The sequence below is a fragment of the Lingula anatina genome, chromosome 2 (genome assembly GCF_051362555.1).
Source record: "Lingula anatina isolate TDL-2025a chromosome 2, LinAna3.0, whole genome shotgun sequence".
NCBI classification, from domain to species: Eukaryota; Metazoa; Brachiopoda; class Lingulata; order Lingulida; family Lingulidae; genus Lingula; species Lingula anatina.
This window is the reverse complement of record NC_141768.1, coordinates 27,348,523-27,368,671: the sequence shown is the minus strand read 5'-3', so window position 1 is coordinate 27,368,671 and position 20,149 is coordinate 27,348,523. Positions and strand designations below refer to the sequence as shown.

Here is a 20,149-nt window from a genome sequence, read left to right as displayed (position 1 = left end):
TGTGTGCGTATGTGTGTGTGTGTGTGTGTGTGTGTGTGAGAGAGAGAGAGAGAGAGAGAGAGAGAAAGAAGCTAATACTAAAATAGTCAACTGCATTTTTTTTTCTAAAATAAAATTTGAGTGTGTTCACGTATCAAGGACCTCTCAAAAGCTAGTTATAATTAAAATTACTTGAATAATTTCACTACTTTATTTGTGAACATCCTTTGGCTATAGATGCATAAATTGTGCACAACTATTAGCATATATTATCACTTAAGAAAGTAAAGAGATCCAGATTATTTAATTAAATCAAAGTATCATAAATAAAAAATTGAATTGGCAGACCAATAAAAATGTGAATTTTTTTGACACACACACACACACACACACACACACACACACACACACAGTAATCTAATTCCCAAGCACATGCAATTCCATATACATAAATACAGTATCTATTTCTTTCAGCTTACCTGTGGGTGTGGTGTGAGTACACAGACCTTTCCTGCATTGAGAGCACTGGTTATACTCTCTATACTAGTACCATACAGGTTGCCCTTGTATTCTCCATACTCAACAAATCTGAGAAAACAAAACATAATCAGCATTTATGATATGAGTGAGAAAAAAAAGCTGTGTTCACAACTGGTCCACTTTGGACCGTTTGTAAACACAACCTCATAATGAAGTACCGGTAGTTAAGAGCTAAATGATGCCTGATCAGAGTAAATTTCATAAAAAGAAGATTGTGTAACAAACATTGCTTCAGAATCTTTCTATTACTGAAAAAATATAATACATGTGTTTTATATTTAGTATTGATGGTATAATTTTGATTTTCTAAGGGTGTATTCCCAGATATTTAGATCGATCTATCCCCGTGGGGAGTCTCACTAGCTTAAATGTCCGTCCCACCTACTACAAGCTGTAAGGGGGTAATTAACTTTCGTGCCCACTCGGCTGACAGCTATCTAGCGAGAACCCCCAGGAAGTTAGGTTGATCTAAAGTAGATCGATCTAATCTCTGGGAATGGGGTTTAAATATGCACTTGTCCAGACAACGTTATACATGAGCTAGCTGGCATTTGTCAAGCTAAGATACTTCATTAAAAACTATTATTATATAGCTTGTAAGGCAGTGAAGACAATACTGAATATACTTCAAAGATAAAAGACTAAATAAACTTCATTTATGCCACACAAACCTTCTTTCTGCTATTCTCCTATCCATTTCTGTTCTGGAGACAAAATAATACTCCTTACCATCCACTTCGGATGTTTTCTTGGGACGAGAAGTGTCTATAACACATACAAATAGGAACCCTTATTCTAATATCAAATGAAACCATTCTTTGGTATGCATACAAAACTTATAAATGACATCCTGGGGTAGCGCTAACACTTGCCAATTTAGCCAAATGCTAAAATTGACTTCAATTGGCTAAAGAAAAAGGGCTTGATTTGACATGTTTTAGCCAAATTATAACCATTTTGATAACAAATTGACAAAAATGTGGTGATATGGCTAAGCGAAAAAAATTGCTAGTGCTACCCCAGACATCATTATTACATATTCCATGTAGTCCTCTGTGAGTTTGCAGACTAAATATATATGAAGAACCTGAAGTACAGTGTCTTTTTGATGAAAGCAATGCTTTGCATCATGTAATAAAGTCGACTCACGTGGTATTGTGGCTGAGAAATGTTCTGGGTTGGAAGTTATAAGACGTCTTTTCAATTCATTCCTCCCAGCACCAGGAGGCCCTGAAACAGCATAATAAAAACATTACATTTAAAATAATACGTACTAATCAACACAAGCTTATTTTATTTTTCTCTGCTGAATTCAGTTTAATTTACAAATACCAAAATACCATAAGTAATGAAACATCCAAATCCAAACTCACCAATGAGTACAATTGGTCTGTATCTGCCAGATTCTGGATAATATTTTTCAACTTCTTCATAGGTGATAATTTCAGCATTGTCAAAATCTGGAAATAAATCATCTACAGTTTCAAAATTCCACATATATTTTCAGCATTGTCAAAATCTGGAAATAACTTATAAAGCAGCTGATAAAATTTCATATTTCCAATTTAAACCCATACTGCTGATGCATATTTCCATAATAAGTCTTTATTAAAGAATTTTTTTCTTTGCATGCAAGCTTTGATATAAAAATTGGCCTTCTTGCAAGATTTTGTTTTTCATTCTGCAGTGCAGAAAAAGCATGGGTGAAGATTGTAAAAATTATGTCATATTGTAAAATTCATGTCATTTAGGCCATATGAAAAAGAACGATCAAAATGAAGACTAAAAATCTGGAAATCAGGCATAATCCTGAAAACTTTCAACCACGAAAAAAATATTTTGTGATGAAACTGCAATTCTACATTTCTTACCAGAGCTATTCTCAGACTGGTACATAATTTTCTTGGTTTTCCTTGCTTTCCTACCATCCAAAGAGCCATTCATTGTTGAACTCCTGATGCCCTTGTTTTCTCTCTCTCTGTACAATCCACCATCTAATGTGCCAACTGTCCGTCTCATGGCCTCTTTTCTGAAACATGGAAGACCACATTTAGATTTGAATACTCGACTGCATGACTTGAGCAGTACCATTCAGGTTTTGTAGTAAATGCATACTCAAGTATGTGAAATACTAATAGGCTGTCTAATGTTACCTGTTTACTTAAAATGATAAAGCTAGCTGTCAATTTTAGAACCAACATAGTTAACCATCATACTGTAAGGTTAATCAAAACAGTGTGTTATGAAACAAACGTCAAAAAGTGACACTATCATTTGCATATTTTATTATTACTGTATCCTCCCCTGTGATGACAGAATACCTTCAGCCAGTCTGCAGAAAAAAAAAAAACTGGCCCTGTTGTGATGTACTGTAAACCACACTGAGAAATAGTACAGAGAAATACATAAGAACCAGACTTCACTTTTTTTAAAAACTTATAAATCTCCCACCTTTCCTGTAACTGTTTCCCAGGTATGAGCCCCGCCCTCATATTCTTGTCCCCCTCCCTCCTGGCCTGCCACCAGTTCAGGTCAGTCTGGTCCACTATGTGCAGGATGTCCCCCTTCTTAAAGGGCAGTCCCGCTTCTCGACAGGGAATAAGGGTGTCCTTGAAGGGGTCATAGTTGAAGTGAGCTCGCATTCGAACCTGAGGAAGCAAAAGAAAATGGATGTTAATCGCTGCGGATTGTAAATAGAACTGAATATGCCCAAGATATTCCCATGGCTTTAACTTAGTGTATTGTGAGTGGACATTTAACTTTAAGTGGACATACAAAATATAGGAGCAGCCAAAGCAGTTGTCATGAATGTAAATGTATTCTATCTTCGATTCTTAGACATTCGTTTGGCTGTTGATGATGAATGTTACAAAAAGAGTTGTGAGATGTACATTGTAGAAATATATGTAAATTGCACAGACTGAGTTACATTCAAAGATTCAGGTTTTCAATTCTGCCTCACTTTTTAATGCACACATATTTGCATTATAGTGTTTTATAGGATATACAAGATCTTGTCTTTAAAATGATAGTCATTGAAATCCTGCTGCTTCAAAATTAGTGCAATATCACAAAGTCAACTTCTAGGGGGTATGGTATATTGTGATACAACAATTACACAAACAAGGGCAGACGTCAATGAAAAAGAACAACTTGCCCTGCTTTCTCTGTATATTTTACTATCCACATTGCTGGGCACAAGTTTAAGAGTAATGGGACCCTGCGCAGCTGCCTGAAAATCACAAAGTTGTAAATCACTGAGAATATCTGCATTTCTCTCAAACAATCACTTCATCAAAAAATGAAAGTGATGAAGTCCCTCGCTTCTCAATACTCATTTTTAGAACTGCTAGGCTCTCTGCAAACAACTATTGCATTTATCTTTGTCAAAGCATTCGAATTGCATCAGATTGTGGAATCATCAGGGGAATGTATGAGAAATGTATTTTTTAGATACAATCTTTGCATAATAGATGAATTCTTTTAGATATCTTTACATAATTTAAGATCTATTCTTGTATGTATGAACGACTTTACCACTTATCTGGAAAATGGTTTTCAACTTTTACTGTCATATAAACCTTATAAAGCCGCATACCAGTATTTGTACGACATCATCTGGATCTCTGCCACGGACATTGATTCCATTTACTTCATGGACTTCATCTCCAACATGAATTGATCCTAAAAAAAAAACAAGGCAGCAAAGCTGTCAAATGTACAGACAAAGAACAGAAAATAAAGATGCAAATAAGTGAAAAATTAAATTTTCACAAAAAACTGTTAAATTGCCAGAAAAATTTACCAAACAGACTGCGTTGCCTATTGAAGCTGTATGTTAGACCCATGTTTCTTTCCTGTAAGTTTGAGAACAGTAAGTGACATGATTTCCCTTAAATGGTCATCATAGGAGCAGTGCCCAAAATAGGGGTTTCTTCAAATTTTGATGCAACATTACATAATGTTTAACAGCATAATGACAATCAAATGTTATTAATAAAATATTAGTAACATGGACATTCAGAAAATGTGACAAGCAAAAGTCTTCAAGATCATGGAACTTTAAAGTCACACCTTGTAAATGCCAATATGTGAAAAATTAAATTTTCACAAAAAACTGTTTAACTGCCAAAAAAAAAAATAAATAAATAAAAATACCAAACAGACTGCATTGCCTACTGAAGCTGTATTTTAGTCCCATGTTTCTTTCCTGTAAGTTTGAGAACAGTAAGTGACATGATTTTCCTTAAATGGTCATCATGGAAGCAGTGCCCAAAATAGGGGTTTCTTCAAATTTTGATGCAATATTACATAATGTTTAACAGCTTAATGACCATCAATTTTTAATTATAAAATATTTGTTTCACAGATATTCAGAAAATGTGACTAGCAAAGGTCTTCAGGCCCATGGAACTTCAAAGTCACGCCTTGAAAATGCCAAAATGTAAACAAGACAGCACTGTTCTGAAATGGGTTTATTTCCATTTTTAACACTTTTTTAACATAAAACAAAATAAACATTTTACTGCCATTTTATATGACCAACTAAGAAAATTGATGAGATGGGAAAAGTATCAATAGAACAGTGTTAAATGTCCAATTTCCTCCATTCTGAGATTCTGAACATAGTGGATGATTGAATCTGACAAACTGCAATGATATGAGTTTATTTCCATTTTTGACACTTTATTACACAATACATGATAACAAGTTTACCATGTTTTTTACATAATCAACTAACAATGTTGTAAAGATGCAGGAAATATCAAACAAACACTTTTAGGCATCTTATTAGTTAAATAATGAGACTGTTAACATGCCTAATAATTGAATCTGAGGAAATGTGAAAAACAGTATAACTTCTAAAATAATGGCCTGATTATGCTGATTTTCGAACTCAACCTGCGTTTTAGTAAGATTGACCACTCCTGTGAGTATAATTACAATTGGCCAATCCGTTTTTCTTATATTGTGTTATCAGTGTTGTATTTATATTGAAAATAGTGAAAAAACAGCATAAATTCCCTAAAAATGGCCCAATCATGCTGATTTTCGAACTTGACCTGCGTATTATGAATATTCATCAGTTCTGTAAGTTTCAAGTCAAAAGGTAAAATGGTTTTCCACTTATCGTGTTATCGGTGCTGCATATATGCTGAAAAAAGTGAAAAAACAGCATAAATTCCCTAAAAGTGACCCGATCATGCTGATTTTCAAACTTGACCTGCGTATTATAAATATTCATCAGTTCTGTAAGTTTCAAGTCAAAAGGTAAAATGGTTTTCCACTTATCGTGTTATCGGTGCTGCATATATGCTGAAAAAAGTGAAAAAACAGCATAAATTCCCTAAAAGTGACCCGATCATGCTGATTTTCGAACTTGACCTGCGTATTATGAATATTCATCAGTTCTGCAAGTTTCAAGTCAAAAGGTAAAATGGTTTTCCACTTATCGTGTTATCGGTAAAAGTGCACGGCGACGACGGCGACGACAGACGCAGATGATGGCTATATGTACAGACACATCTGTGTCTGTACATAAAAATCGAAAGTAGTCAGTTGAAAGCATGTGATTAATATACCAACAATGACAAACTCTCAAAAATATCTAGAACTAACATTACAAGGGAAAATGAAAATATTCTGATTGATTGTGTGTTACATGTTATTTAGGAATACCACACTACAAAGTCTAATTTAATACTATACAAGAACTACAAGAAATGTGAACAAATACGGAAATATGGGTTCTTAAATGACTTACCACTTCTGTCAGCTGCTCCGCCCATCATCACTCTAGCAACATAAATCATACCCGTTTCTTCATTCAATCGTATCGTAGCACCCTGTACAGATAAATATTACTCATGATTTATTTTTGATATTCATAGTTAATAATATAACACAAATGTTCACTGAATACTATGTACAGTGCTATAGTGTGCTTTTGCTAGCATATTAAAAGTTTTTACCTTTGTTAGTTAACAGCCATTAACTAGATGATCCATTACTTAAAGAAATATTAAACTAATAAGGGGGATTGATCTTTCTTAGCAGAAGTCTGCACTCTCTGAGTTTTTTTTAGTGTTTTCTTTATTTAATATGGAGTTATCGAATTCACAATAAAATTCATATTAAAGACAAATCTGTTAAGTAAAATGCATTAAAAACCCACCAGAGGATCATTTTTCCTCATGATTCTTACAATCTTCACAGCACGGTTTTCATCTTCATCAACTTCATGTGGAATGGAAGGCAGTTGTGGCACATAGTCCTGGCAGGCAACTTTGTCTTGGGCTGTCAGCAAAGCCTTCAATGGGAACATAATATTTACAGTTTCATCCAGCCCAGTAGTAAAATTTAATATAATTTACTGTCAGACAAAGGTGATTACTGCTTTGATTTGTATTACTAACTTGGGCAAAAAAAAAAAAAAAAATCCAAAATTCTGATTTATGACTAAAAAATACTAAATTTTCCTCCAAGTTATTCGCTATTTTTTTGTTTTTATTCAAATACCCCTTACGCATTCAAACACCCTTTATTTGGTTCACACTGCTTTATATCTCAAAATAACATTGAAATACCATATAAAAGTGAAATGTATCTACCTTAAAGTGTGGACTGAGTAACAGATCTAGCAGCTGTCTAACCTCAGAGGTCAGGGGATGCGTCCTCAGCTCATCATAGACCTACAGTACAGGGAACACACACACACATGAATGAAATAAGATACTGGGACCTTCCCCAGGAAGAGTGCACATATATTTAACTATAATTGTGAACTTGCAAAGAGCTTTTTGAGGTGAGAAATATAAAATATGATAAATAATAATAATAAAGCAAAAGTAAGCATCCACAAACCAAAGTTTTTTTTAGAAGGAGTCTTTAAACCTTATCAAGACACTCATTTTATAGAGTGATTTCTTATCAATTTGCAAGGAACATGATTTCAAATTCAGAAGCCAATGTTTACAATATTGCAAAGACAACATTAAGTTTCATCTCACTGTATAGCCAGCTGAAAAGCTTCCATTCAACGCAATCATGTACTGTAACCACCACCAGTGAAGCACTGCACCGGGTACAACTGATAGTTAACATTGATAATCAATCAATCCATCGTTCACAATGTAGTTGTTACTGCTGCATGACTGAGCCCATAAAGCAAGTACTGATTTAGTTGATTTAGACCAATGCAGTCTTTGTTCAGGACCAGATGGCCATTATTCAGAGAGAGCACTGTCAACTACATAGGATGGGCAATAGTGCATCTCTTTCATACTGCACTGAAGCTGATCCGGATAATTCAAATATCACACATTCCCTGTCTGGGTAAATGCTGACATGTACAAAACCAACAGCATTATACTGACAGGCATGCAACTTCATAAGTTCAAAAGTTGAGAGGGGGGTGTCTTTTTCTGAAAAAGTGTACCATCTTATCTCTCTAATCTAGCCAATGTGAGAACCTATTTGGAAAGAAGGATGTTTACTGGCTAAAGGGGAAGTTCATACACCCCCCTTCCAAAGTCCCCTGTCTACAGGCCTGAATACATTAAGAGACAACTATATAACTTGTCCTTTTTATCTCAAGATGTTAAACATCTACATAATGAACTGGCATGTATTATATGATGGCATAAGCCAACGCTGACAACTCCGCCAAAAACTGTGTGTTACTTGTAAACTCCTGAACTGTACACTACCATATAGTGTTATGTATACCTGAGCAGCAATCTGGAAGCTATTTCTGGCCATAGGTTTGAGGTCCAGGTGTTCTTGGGAAGACACTTTGTGGTGGACCTATGAGGAATATGTGATATTATCAAATTATCATACTAATGAGGTGCACAACTTTTTTATAATTTGATCACTTCCCATTAAATTGGGCATGGAAATGTTATCAAATGACATAAGAAAAAAAAAAGAGGTACAGAATAGAAATATACTGACATTGGCTGACTGGCAAGTACTCCTATTAATCACCACCTTTGTAAAAATTGATACAGAATGCAAAAACAGTTACATATAGGTAGAAAAATATTTAATTAAGCTAGCCTACAAAATAATGCTGGGTAAAAAAAATGTCAACGCCCAACATTAAATATTCTGCTACAATAATGAAGAACTAGATTATGAAAGTATACATTTACAAATTAGCTCTTATCATAACATTCTGGCATTGCCACTGACGCTTCAGTTCTTCAGCCAGTAAGTATATCCTATTATTATCCTAATGCAAACTGCCTCTTGTTTTTCATTCACACCTGTGGTTCAACAAATATAATGATAACACAAGTCATGTCTTCATTAGGTAGGCCACCTGTTCCAAGTTGCCAATTACTCAGCTTTTTTTTTTTCAAGTATTTGGTAATAAACCTCTCCCTTTTATTTTCACAGGTAAAGATAACCTCATACATTTATTATTTTTAACTCGAACTTTTTCTTAATTTTTGAAATAGGCTTTGTTTATCACTTGTTACTTGGTTTAATGTATTGTTCACCTGTAATAAGGCCTGGAGGTCCTGACTCTGAAACATTCCTCTCAAAAACATAAGATCCTTCTCTTTGCCTGTGCCTCTGCTGCTGATCTGATCCAGAGATTTCAGCAGACGCTGCACTCCTGAAAAAAAAAAAAAAAACGTTTTCACAAAATACCACCAACTGACCCTTCTTAAGCACTTGACCACTTTTAACAGCACACCTTTCTTCAATTTTGCCCTCTCCTGCGGTTATCAATCAATTTCATAACACCTGCTTGGCTGCATAATGATCAATATGTTTAAATTATGATCAGTCGAGCCTGATTGAATACATTCAGTGTTGTTATCCTCGAAGGCAAAAAACAGAAATGAAAACCTCTGGCACCTTAAAGAAAACAAATAATGTGCTTTTCTAGGGTGACTGCTTTATCCACTCCAACATTTAAAATGTTAAAAAATCACAACCTGTTGAATACAGGAACACTTCACACAATGATAATTTTAACATTCTATTTAATTATTTTTACAATTAATCAACATATACATTTCCTGTCGACTAATCTAATCCCCCTGTCAAATTTGAGTTTAACTTGGTCATTTTTTACAACTCAATAAACAATCATTTTGATTTTGTACAACCCCTCCCCTGCCACTAAATAAATAAATAAATAAATAAATAAATTTCGTTCTCACCAGGCTCTGGTCCCCCTTGTCTGGTGTTATTCACTGCAGCAGGCATGACGCAGCACAGGGAGGTCTGCTTTCTGGAACCACCTGCCTTCTTCAACCTGCAATAAATCCAACATTGTTGCTCACTCTTTTGGACATTTTAAACACGGCTCCTAGCATAGCACAAAAACATGGACATGAAAGCAGAACGTGATGCCATAAATTTGCCAAACGTAAAATCTTAGAAACCAACTTTTTAGTGTCATGAATTTGAGATGATTAACACTTTAAAAGTGGTTTTCTCATTAAAAATGTTACTGATCATATTAAAGATACTACTTTAATGCAAATGATAAAGAAACTTTAAAAAAAAAGAAAAAGAAAGACTTTCAAGTTCTTTAACATCATATACAATCAGATAAGTTTCTGATCATAAAAAATCTTAACTAAAACAGCATATTATCAAATTAAATTACATTTAAGTCTTCTGTAATCAATGGGTAATGTAACCATTGCATTTCTCAGAGGTATAAAGCAACGATTACAAGTTTTAACTTTATCATTAAGTTAAATTACAAAATATACCCCTGTATCCTGATTAACCTTTTTTCTTAATAGAGACATAACTTCTCCTTAAACACAACACAGATTGTCCCATATTTACTGTAAGGTTTTAATTACACTGTTTACTGGTGCTAGTATGTGAAATAAACCACATCCCCCCCCCAAAAAAAATTTTTTTTGTTTCCAACGACAAAAAGTTTTTGGCATGCATTAGTGCCTCTGATGCACCATAAACAAAATCGTCCCATCCCTGAACCATGATATAACACATGACCCAACCACTTCCACTGCTACCACAAAATAAACAACCATCTTTTGTGCTGTCACAGAAAAAGTTTGTTTGCACTGATTTGCACATTTGTGTATTCACAAAAAGGGAGAGGCATAAATATATTTATTACTAAGACAACATTCATTCCGGAAGAATGGTAAAGGGAGTATTCTGGACAGTTGTAAAGAATTAACAAGGAAAACACAGCAGAATTCTTGGTTTACAATGATAAAAGACAGCAGTGTCCAGATAACATACTCACACACCTGCTTGGTTCCAATCGCAAATGCTCAGAAAAGGACAATGCATCTATATATACATGGATATGTTTACACCACTGAGCAATATATTGCTTTCTCTTTCTTTCTCTCTCTCTCTCTCTCACTCTCTCTTTCTCTCTCTCTCTCCAAAACAGACATATTGTACCCCCTCACATGTGCCATATATGGCTCTCATACGCCACCATTAAGTATTTGATAAATACTTCAATGAAATGCACCAAAACTCCACTGCTGAAATTAAGATATTTCATTTACTGATGCAATTACTGCACAGGTTGTTATAAAACATTCAGCATATTCATCTTTAATGCAGGAACAACAGTCTTTTCCTGGTGGCACTTATCAATTGCAATTATGTTCTTGTTGTTTGTTGGCCTTCAAAAATTACTTCATTAGAAAGAGGCTTGACACATTACATACTTCAGAATATAAAAATGTACAGGAAGATCATTAAACAAGTAAATGGTGAATGTAGTTTTGATTTAAAGAATTCAATATCATGTTAATCTATTCCTATGCTTCACTTTTTTGTGTGAAAAGAGAGGAAATATTCACTTGACAGCTTTGGTTCAGCGTAAATACTTCTAGTAAGTGCTGCAGAAGCATTTTATTTGCAAATGTACCTAGGCCTTGCTTTCCCGTGGCTGAAAATCATGCTTTAATTCAGTAATGGAATACCCAACTGAAACTACTAGTTTTTGAAAACCAGAAACTTCTGCTCGAGGTTTCGATCAAAAAGACTCTAAATTAACCAACCTTTTTGCTACTTCTCCCTTTGCTCTTTGACACCTCTCATTTTCCAAAATCAGCGCAACCTGACACTGCAAATAGGAGTATGCTGCCATCCTTGGGCACGGCAAAAATCTATTTCCATGTATTTCGTCTTCCTTCTCAACTGCACAAACTGCGCCCAAGTGAAACTAAGCCCAAACCAAGCAAAGTTGGACTTTGAACTGCGTTGGTTTACATGTGTGTTATTAATGCACATTGAAAAGGACAGAGAGCATAAATGCTGGCTCTTTCCTCTACAACCTAAACATCCTACATCTAAGAAAACACCCTATACTTCCAGGGGCCAGTTGTGGTACTTTCTGCAAATTGTATAAGCTGTAACTGGAGCACAACACTGATAATGGTAGAAATAAGAGAGAGCTTGTGAATGTCACAACAATAAAATACTGGCACTTTCAGATATCCATGTTCATTTCCTCCATCTATCAGTCAGGATGTCAAAGAGATTTCCTTTCAATTTACCCGTCCATGTAATTGACTGATCAAAGTGGAACTGTTGAATAATAATAGGAAAGCAGACCTGAGGGCCATTCCAAATGAATGTGGAGTTTTCACTTAATTTACACCTTTATGTTTTCAGGAGAGTTTGTTTAATCTGAAATCACTGACAGAGATACAAGTTACTTACTTTCAAAGAATGCAAGTACTGACAAACCCTTACAATATTTGAAGCCAACTGTTTATCTAAATCAAATGTCAAACCTACATGTGACTCTCTCGTATAAACACAAATTTGTGAGCTGTTTATTTTTTTCTCTGAAGAAAATTTCTATGGCAGTCTTCCATATAAAAATTTGTCTGCAGATGTTTTTTTTTTTTTTTTGCACTTGGTCATAAAAACATTTAGCATGGTTTCAAAATTTTGCCAGGCCTGAGCAAGTGGTCATATCTCTTTTTACTGATAAGATGGACTTTTTAAAAATAACCACCGACTGGCTGGTTTTGAGCCAATAATTAAATACAGCAGATTTAGCTTTACTGGCCCAAAGGAATTCTTTATATATATATATATATATATATATATATATATATATATATATATATATATATATATATATATATATATATATATATACACACACACACACACCTGAGAGAAGAGAATATATATATATATATATATATGTTTACCTGAGAGAAGATTACCAGACAGAACAAATAAGGCATTTTATCATTAGCTAAAGATATAAATAAATAAAGAATTTCTGCTCTGTTTTAGGATGCCATTCCATTTTCCTATATAAGGCGCAGCAGTTTATTTGCATAAGAAAGAAGCTCATCTATTGTGAACAGTAACACATCAATGAACAGAAAATATCATTATCTATAAATATTTCAACTAAAAAGATCTATTTATGCTTTAATTATGATTTTGTCATGAAGATTTTTATCCGGACCAGTTGATTGAAAGCTGGGGAAAAGTGTTTCTATTAACATTATAATCTTAATAAGAAATATTCTAAAATACATTAAATGAAACTGATGAAATATGAGCTTTCTTCTTCAAAAATGATCTAAGAGTTGTCATGAAATTATATAATAAGGCATTATAATTCAATGTCAGTTATAAGAAATAATGAGTTATCAGCAAGACTATCCTTGCTGACGTTATTTTCCAGAGATTATCATTATGTAATATTTCATAGCTAATATATCTGTGAAGTACAAAATATGAAGCCATGAATGTGCAAAATTCTTTCTGATGCTATTATACCAGTGTTCAGTAAAATTCATCTCTGCAGAATGGAATCTGTCTTTCCACCAGCCATGCATAAAAGGGATGCAAACTAATAGCTTAGTGTTATAGGCCAAATGGTTCAGCCACATTATGAAAAGTTACTCTAAGCAAACAGGAAGAGCCTTGTTTTTCTCAAAGGAAAAGACAGGCAGGCCATTGGTGAAGATAAGAATTCTGACATTTTTTATTGTTAACTGTTATCTAGATGTTTCCTTCCTTTTCTAGTGTGCAATGGTAACATGTTTAGAACACACACAATGAGAGAGAGAGAGAGAACACAACACATTTGCTGTAAATCACATTATTTCCATAAGTGTGCATCTTACGTATATTAAAAACATACCCAAATTTTGAAATAACAATATTTCAGAGTGCATTATTTCATGTCTTTCATGGAAAATGTAAAACCAAGCGTCAATACACACAGCATGCATCTCAGGAAAATTACCAAAATATGTTCACCTTTACACCTACCTGCTGTTCACCTGTGTATGTTAACAACCCTCACCTGTGGGAGCATGTGTCCATGGATGAAGTTTGCTTTTGTGAAACTTCATCAATCTTAAACTTCGGCTATACTGTTACTGTATACAAATGCCAACTCTTCCAAATATGTGCCAATACTATAAAAGTTTGTCATGTTTCTTTAAGTGGTAAATCATAAACAGAATAGCTTATTCTGGAAAGAACCTCTCCTGCAGTAACTTCAAGGCTGCAGTACTAATTAAGTTATCAATTTTAACCTCAATGTCATATGTATGTTTTTTAAACAAGAACACTGCACACATGCACTATGCTACAGACAATAAATATGCCTCCTCATAATAATACTTCTCTCAACTATACATGTGCTACTACATATTTTACCTTTTTACCGTTTCTTCTCAAAAACAAAACAATGAACAACAATAGCGAATATGTTTCCCTATATCTTGCTGACCTAGCTCACGCACCTTATTCAAAACATTTACTCATGTCTACTGAAGTGAGCATTCAAAAATCACTGCCAGCATCTACTCATCTGCTGTTAAAGATTTAAGTTAATGTTTCCCTCGAGCAAGAGATGTAACCACTAATTACCTGTACTTAGAGATCATCCTTAATCAATGGTGAGAGAATTAACTGCTGCCACAGATAGTTCTCTGAGAAAGGAGCATCTTCTGCGGCTCTGGGTTCGCTTCAACCTCTGCCGTCTTGCCCCGACATCAAAAACTGTTACACAGCTTGGCTGTCAGATATAAACAACCTAATTTCCTTTGAGAACACAGGCACACCATCGGACCTCTTGGTGAATAATTGAACGCTGTTATACTTCCAATTATGAAATTCCGATTTCGTTGGCAACAGGGCAGCCGAGCTTGAGAAAGTTTGGTTGTTTCAGCTGTTTGCTTGGGATTTTTGACTAAAATACAGTTTCAGCACAGCATGATTGCAGCACACTTTCCTGATATCATCTTACCATCACTTTTTCTATTCAAGGCAATATATTGCTGGAGAGAATGCATCAAATTTTAGTTATTCCATAAATCAATGAAAAACAGATCTACCATTCAGGTCTCAATTGGAATTATCTAAATTACATCAGACCATTTTCAGCAGACCATTTTCTTTTGAACATTAACAATTCACAAGAGAAACCCTCTAGTTACTTTATACCAAATTTTCCAATTATTAGTATAACAACAAATGCCACTTATATTTGCTGTTTTGTGTGAGAGCCATACTCCCTAGCTTTACATTTTTGAAAGATAAATATCCCCATGGCTATATATAAATCAATATAAGCCCACTTAATAGTTAATGGAACAATACACCAGTGGGTGTGTTAACAACCTATAAACTGTAACAGTTAAAAGCAAATCTTTTGGTCAAAGTTATTGAAAATAATTTCTCTGAAATATATGGAAAAGGTAGGATCATCTGATCAGTCTTTAATACATGGCATGCTTTCTTAGGTGTCATCAACAAAACAGGGGTGGGGTGGGGTAGGGAGGGGTGTAGTGGGGTGTGAAGTTGGGGGGTAGAGGGTTTTTAAGGACCATTCCCAGACCCTATTCTGGGGTAGCGCTAGCAATATTATTCGCTTAGCCAAATCACCACTTTCTTGTCAATTTGTTATCAAAATGGTTATAATTTGACTAAAACAAGTCAAATTAAGCCCTTTTTATTTAGCCAATTTAAGTAAGTTTTAGCATTTGGCTAAATTGGCGAGTGTTAGCACTACCCCAGCTATTGTACTAACTGTGGATCGATCTATCTCCGAGGGGATTATCACCTAATTGCAAATAACTTAAGCCGCTTAGATGTCTGTCCTGCCTACTGAAGCTGCTATAGGGGGTAATGAATTATTGTTTAGCAACTTCAGTACGCGTGCCAGACATCTAAGCCACTTACGCTGAAAGCAATTTAGTGAGGAACCCCTCAGAGATGGATCGATCCTTTTGGATCGATTTAGGTATGGAAACCCAGTCTTACTCATCTAAAATGATGTCAAAGGTGTACAATGTAACTTCCCTGAGTTCAGCAGTCAGAACATTGTGTTTGGCCATCAGCACATAAGCAGAGGTCAAGATTATAAAGGAGATAGGACAGCAGGTGGTTGCTATCAAGCCTCTTATTCTTTACATAATATATCAGGTTTGACCAATCTGAACAAAGAAATAAAATTTTAGAGTCCTCAATGAATCTTAGACTTCTTGACATATTTAGAAATATAAGCTACAAGTATTACGGTTTCCACAAAAAGTCTGTTTAAATGGTGTGAATGAAACCTACAGCAATGCCTGTGGTATGCCAACTACCACAATCTGAGGCCTAAGGCTAAGCTAGTTCACCTGTGTATAGTAAGTGTACACCTAAAACAGAACAAAATATGCTGGGGATAATGATGAATGCCTGGTTTTAATATGTCAAAATGCTTTATGAACAACTGCAAAGATGTCTCATTCATTAGTCAAAGATCTAATCTTGCACCAATGACTTCAGTAGGGTTAATTGACGCTTCTTTCTGTAACTCCAAAATATTAAGAAAAAGACAGTAAATGACTAGACATTACCTTTTCATTTATTTTTAGGCATTATAAAATAATTTTTTCCTTTAAAGGAAACAACCCAGCGTATATTTATATGTTATATGTTATAACACAGGGTGTTTTACTATTCAAACATTTTCTTCACTCTATATTTTTAAAATCCACTTAGAAAAACATATTTAGCACCTGTGCTTAATGTTTCCTACAGTCAATTGAATAAGTGTGTACAGAAGTACGTAAAGAAAAGGAAAAGACGTTACCATTATGGGGAAAACAGCCCTAAACACATACTTTTATTAAAAGAGCACATAAAGGAAAAATGTTATAGTATTAATGTTACAGTTAAGATGTCATAATGGAACTATGTTTTGCAAGCACAACTCTTATATTTCTACCAATTGGAAAAAATCTTGTCTGCTTATAGGTTTTATGAAGATGTATAAGTACCATTTTGCATATAATTTCTGCTAAATCCCACTTTTTAAGCTAACAGCGGACTTACTTTCCATTTCCCCCAGGTATTTACACTGAGCAAGATGGAGTTTCAACACTATTAGATTTGAGCCTATCCTGTTTAATGCCAAGCACATATCCCAATAGTCCAACAAGCTGTTAAGTGAGAAAAATAGATTCTTGTCTGAAATAGATGGGTTTTCTGCTTGTCACATATTTCCCAAGAGGGGATACATCTATTTTCCCGATCTCTCTCTTTTTTTGGGTCTGTGATTAAGGCAATGCATTCTACAGACCCCTAGCCATGAAGGGTTCAAAAGAATCCCTTTTTTTGCCAGGAAAAGGTCCATTCTGGGTAAAATTTGATCTAGGTACGCAAGGGTTTCATTGTAAAAGGTCAATTTTTGGGGAAATTGCTGGCTATGGGCCTAACTCCACCCCCCAAATTATTTCTTTTTAGCCCAGAGAATGTAATGTGCTGTATTTTCGCTAGTATAATAAAGACTCTGTGGAAAATCGATGGTAAATATACAGTATGAAAGCTATTTCACCGACTATCATTCTAGTAAGTTCACTCAACTTTAGACTATTTATTGGCATGATAAAGGGTATGGGAAATCATACTCCTCAACAAATTTACAGACAATCCAGTAAAATGCACCAAGAACCCCTCCCCCAAGACATCCCTCTCTCTCTCTCCCCAACTAGGCACAGTCTGTAAATGGCTAATGCCTACATTACAGTATATATGGATAAATCATATTTTCTGATCAAGTGGACATGCACTGCTAGTAGATTAATATGGAAGCAGTCTTGCATCAAACCCAAAATATCCTCTACCAATTAATCACTATTTATCATCCTCTCTTAGCCAGCCATCTGTTCAAATTCTAATTCTAGACAACCTTCAGTATCCAAACATATCTAATCAAATAAAACTCTAAACACATACACTAGTACTTATAAATGCAGCACCTACAAAACAGACCACTAGTTTCATAAAATGTTGTCAGAACCAATTTGAAATCTTTGCAATTTGAAATTATTATATACTTAAAAATCAGCATTATAGGATGAAATCAAAAGGAATCTTTAAAAATGTGAAAGTAAAAAAAAAGCACATGGCAAGGAAATGAAGATTGAGATTGAGCCAGTTGGCACACTGTGTACATGGTAACCACAGAATGATAATACCATAGCACATATCTGAATTTGCATATTTCAGCCTTAAATAAATGAATTCCCAATAAGTCCCATTGCTGTTAATTATAGTTTTAATTTTCTAGATAAATGCATAATCTTAAGATACCAAAAGTGTCGATAAATCCATCATCATACTGACCAAAGAGTAAATAATTTAGCAAAAGTCTGGGAACATCTAAAGTATCCTTCCTGATTTACAAATGGAAATTTTGTTGAAAAACTGTATATATACAAAAAAAAAAAAAAAATGTAACAAATAGACCCACTCAGTTTTGTTATACTTCTGCATCCCTTCTACCTAGCTGTCACTCTTAGTAGACTTCTTTGCACTCACCTGTATGTGCCAAAATTCTTTCAGCTAGGTTAAGTTTCACGTGCCTCTGCAATCAAATTAAAAACAAATTGTATTTTACTCAAATGCAGCACTCATTTCTGTACCAGCAAAGGTACATCACATATGAAACATATGTAAAGGCAGTTCCTTTCAGTGCAAGTCTCACAACATTCATGAAGTTCATAAAATGTGCTAACCTGTCAAGCACTTATATACCCAGGCATGCAATTAGTCTCCATGTAAATCAGCTTACTAAGTAAGCAGATGTCTTAATGCAAATCATACAGAATAAAACACTACATCATTAATGACACAGGAGACAATGAAATAAGGTTCACATAATTCCTTTGTGGTATCTTGTTGGTTTGCACAATTATTCATGCTTCAATCTGACACTTGTTACTTGAATTTTTGGTCCATAAAATACAGGTGAAATTCTTACCATTTTAGCATTACTATCAGTATAAGCATATTAATTATCTTTTCAAGATCTATTAGTGGCAACTACAGTTCATTCATTAGATATCATGCATTTTATGAATTTCAAGAATGTACAATATTACCCACTAATATCAAACAGGAGAAAAAAGGCTTATCATACCTACATTCTCATATTTGGCAGTGCCGTTTCAAAATTTAAAAAAATGTTACGGCTGATATTTACCTAATAAGCATGGCTAGTTGCAAGAGTGTCTTCTCCATCTTTTTTCACGTAGAAGCTACCAACATATGGGCTTCTACTCTCAGGTAGTAGTTTGTCTAGACAGCACCTGAAACCCACATTAAAAGACACCTCAGAAACACATGCATCAAAGCAAATCAAACATAAATTTCATCTTTATTAATAAGACACCCCATTCAAAATAAATGAGATCAGTCTAGCTCAGTAATATTTTCAAAATATGCTGGAGTCAGATCTTTAGAAATCTATCCTTAATCCTTTTTGTTTCCCTTCAGTTACTGGCTTATCTATATCCGAGTAATACCATGCTGGGAAATCAGTGAATTACAGCAATATATTGATTTCTGGCCCCTTTGCAAGTTATCCCACACAGACAAAACAGGCAATAACAGGAAGCGCATCAACATCCCGCTCAACACTGAAAATTACCAGAAACCTATCTGTGACCATTCTCATTGAACTATCCGAGAGCATGCATTGTTATTCATTTCCACTTTTTTCCACAGGAAATGGACAGACTGTGTTTTATATCTGATGCTCCAAAGAAAAACCTAATTCTGCCTACATGATAGTTTTACATTGCGACCATGTTCTAACTGCTTCACTACATTAAAGAGAGAAAACAAAGAGCACTCCTGACATAATGATCAATACAATTAATCGTCAAATGCATGTAAGGAATTACAAATCGCTTCCAATAAATGACTACATGTTTTGGTTGAAGATGAATCAATCCTGCTTTGTTCAGTGGTCTGAATAGCTAGGTAGAGTAAACTCCATTTTACATTTAACTATTTGGTATCTACTAGTAATTAAGTCAATTATGTTATATTTTTAGTTTTTATTTTCCTCTCCAAATATATTCCTTCGTATGTACTAGTACTGGGTTGCATAAGAAAGAGTTGTTTATATTCAGTTCATTTGTTTTCAAGTCCCAAGCCCACCACTATGTACAGAATCATATTCTATAGGTTTATAAGTTCCAATATTGAGCACAGATCTGTACATGAAATGAAGTTCAACTTTATAAGTTTACAAATTTTATAATAAAGTTCAGAATCTTGAATGTGACACAGGTAACATTTTTGGGCAAAACTATCTGTTTCTTTGAAATTTAGTACTAGT

At 34.5% G+C, this 20,149-nt stretch overlaps 1 protein-coding gene across 5 annotated transcripts in view; it reads right to left on the bottom strand.

Moving 5' to 3' along the window:
- LOC106179610 (MAGUK p55 subfamily member 7) overlaps window positions 1-20,149 on the bottom strand; it is a 29,264-nt gene that overhangs the window by 7,235 nt on the left and 1,880 nt on the right. For 2 of the 5 annotated variants that reach the window (XM_087007044.1, XM_087007045.1), the window contains exons 2-17: window positions 19,007-19,112; window positions 18,343-18,388; window positions 9,699-9,793; window positions 9,027-9,145; window positions 8,248-8,325; window positions 7,131-7,211; window positions 6,695-6,829; window positions 6,284-6,365; window positions 4,118-4,203; window positions 3,677-3,751; window positions 2,971-3,167; window positions 2,391-2,548; window positions 1,893-1,979; window positions 1,669-1,749; window positions 1,191-1,284; window positions 459-567 (exon numbers count right to left, since the gene is read on the bottom strand). In XM_087007044.1, coding sequence (XP_086863170.1) covers window positions 459-567; window positions 1,191-1,284; window positions 1,669-1,749; window positions 1,893-1,979; window positions 2,391-2,548; window positions 2,971-3,167; window positions 3,677-3,751; window positions 4,118-4,203; window positions 6,284-6,365; window positions 6,695-6,829; window positions 7,131-7,211; window positions 8,248-8,325; window positions 9,027-9,145; window positions 9,699-9,744 — 1,428 coding nt within the window. In that variant the 5' untranslated portion in view covers window positions 9,745-9,793; window positions 18,343-18,388; window positions 19,007-19,112. Of the gene's footprint in view, window positions 1-458; window positions 568-1,190; window positions 1,285-1,668; window positions 1,750-1,892; window positions 1,980-2,390; window positions 2,549-2,970; window positions 3,168-3,676; window positions 3,752-4,117; window positions 4,204-6,283; window positions 6,366-6,694; window positions 6,830-7,130; window positions 7,212-8,247; window positions 8,326-9,026; window positions 9,146-9,698; window positions 9,794-11,546; window positions 11,952-14,400; window positions 14,654-18,342; window positions 18,389-19,006; window positions 19,113-20,149 lie in introns of those variants that run through there. The other 3 variants (XM_087007043.1, XM_087007042.1, XM_087007046.1) reach the window with 3 other exon arrangements.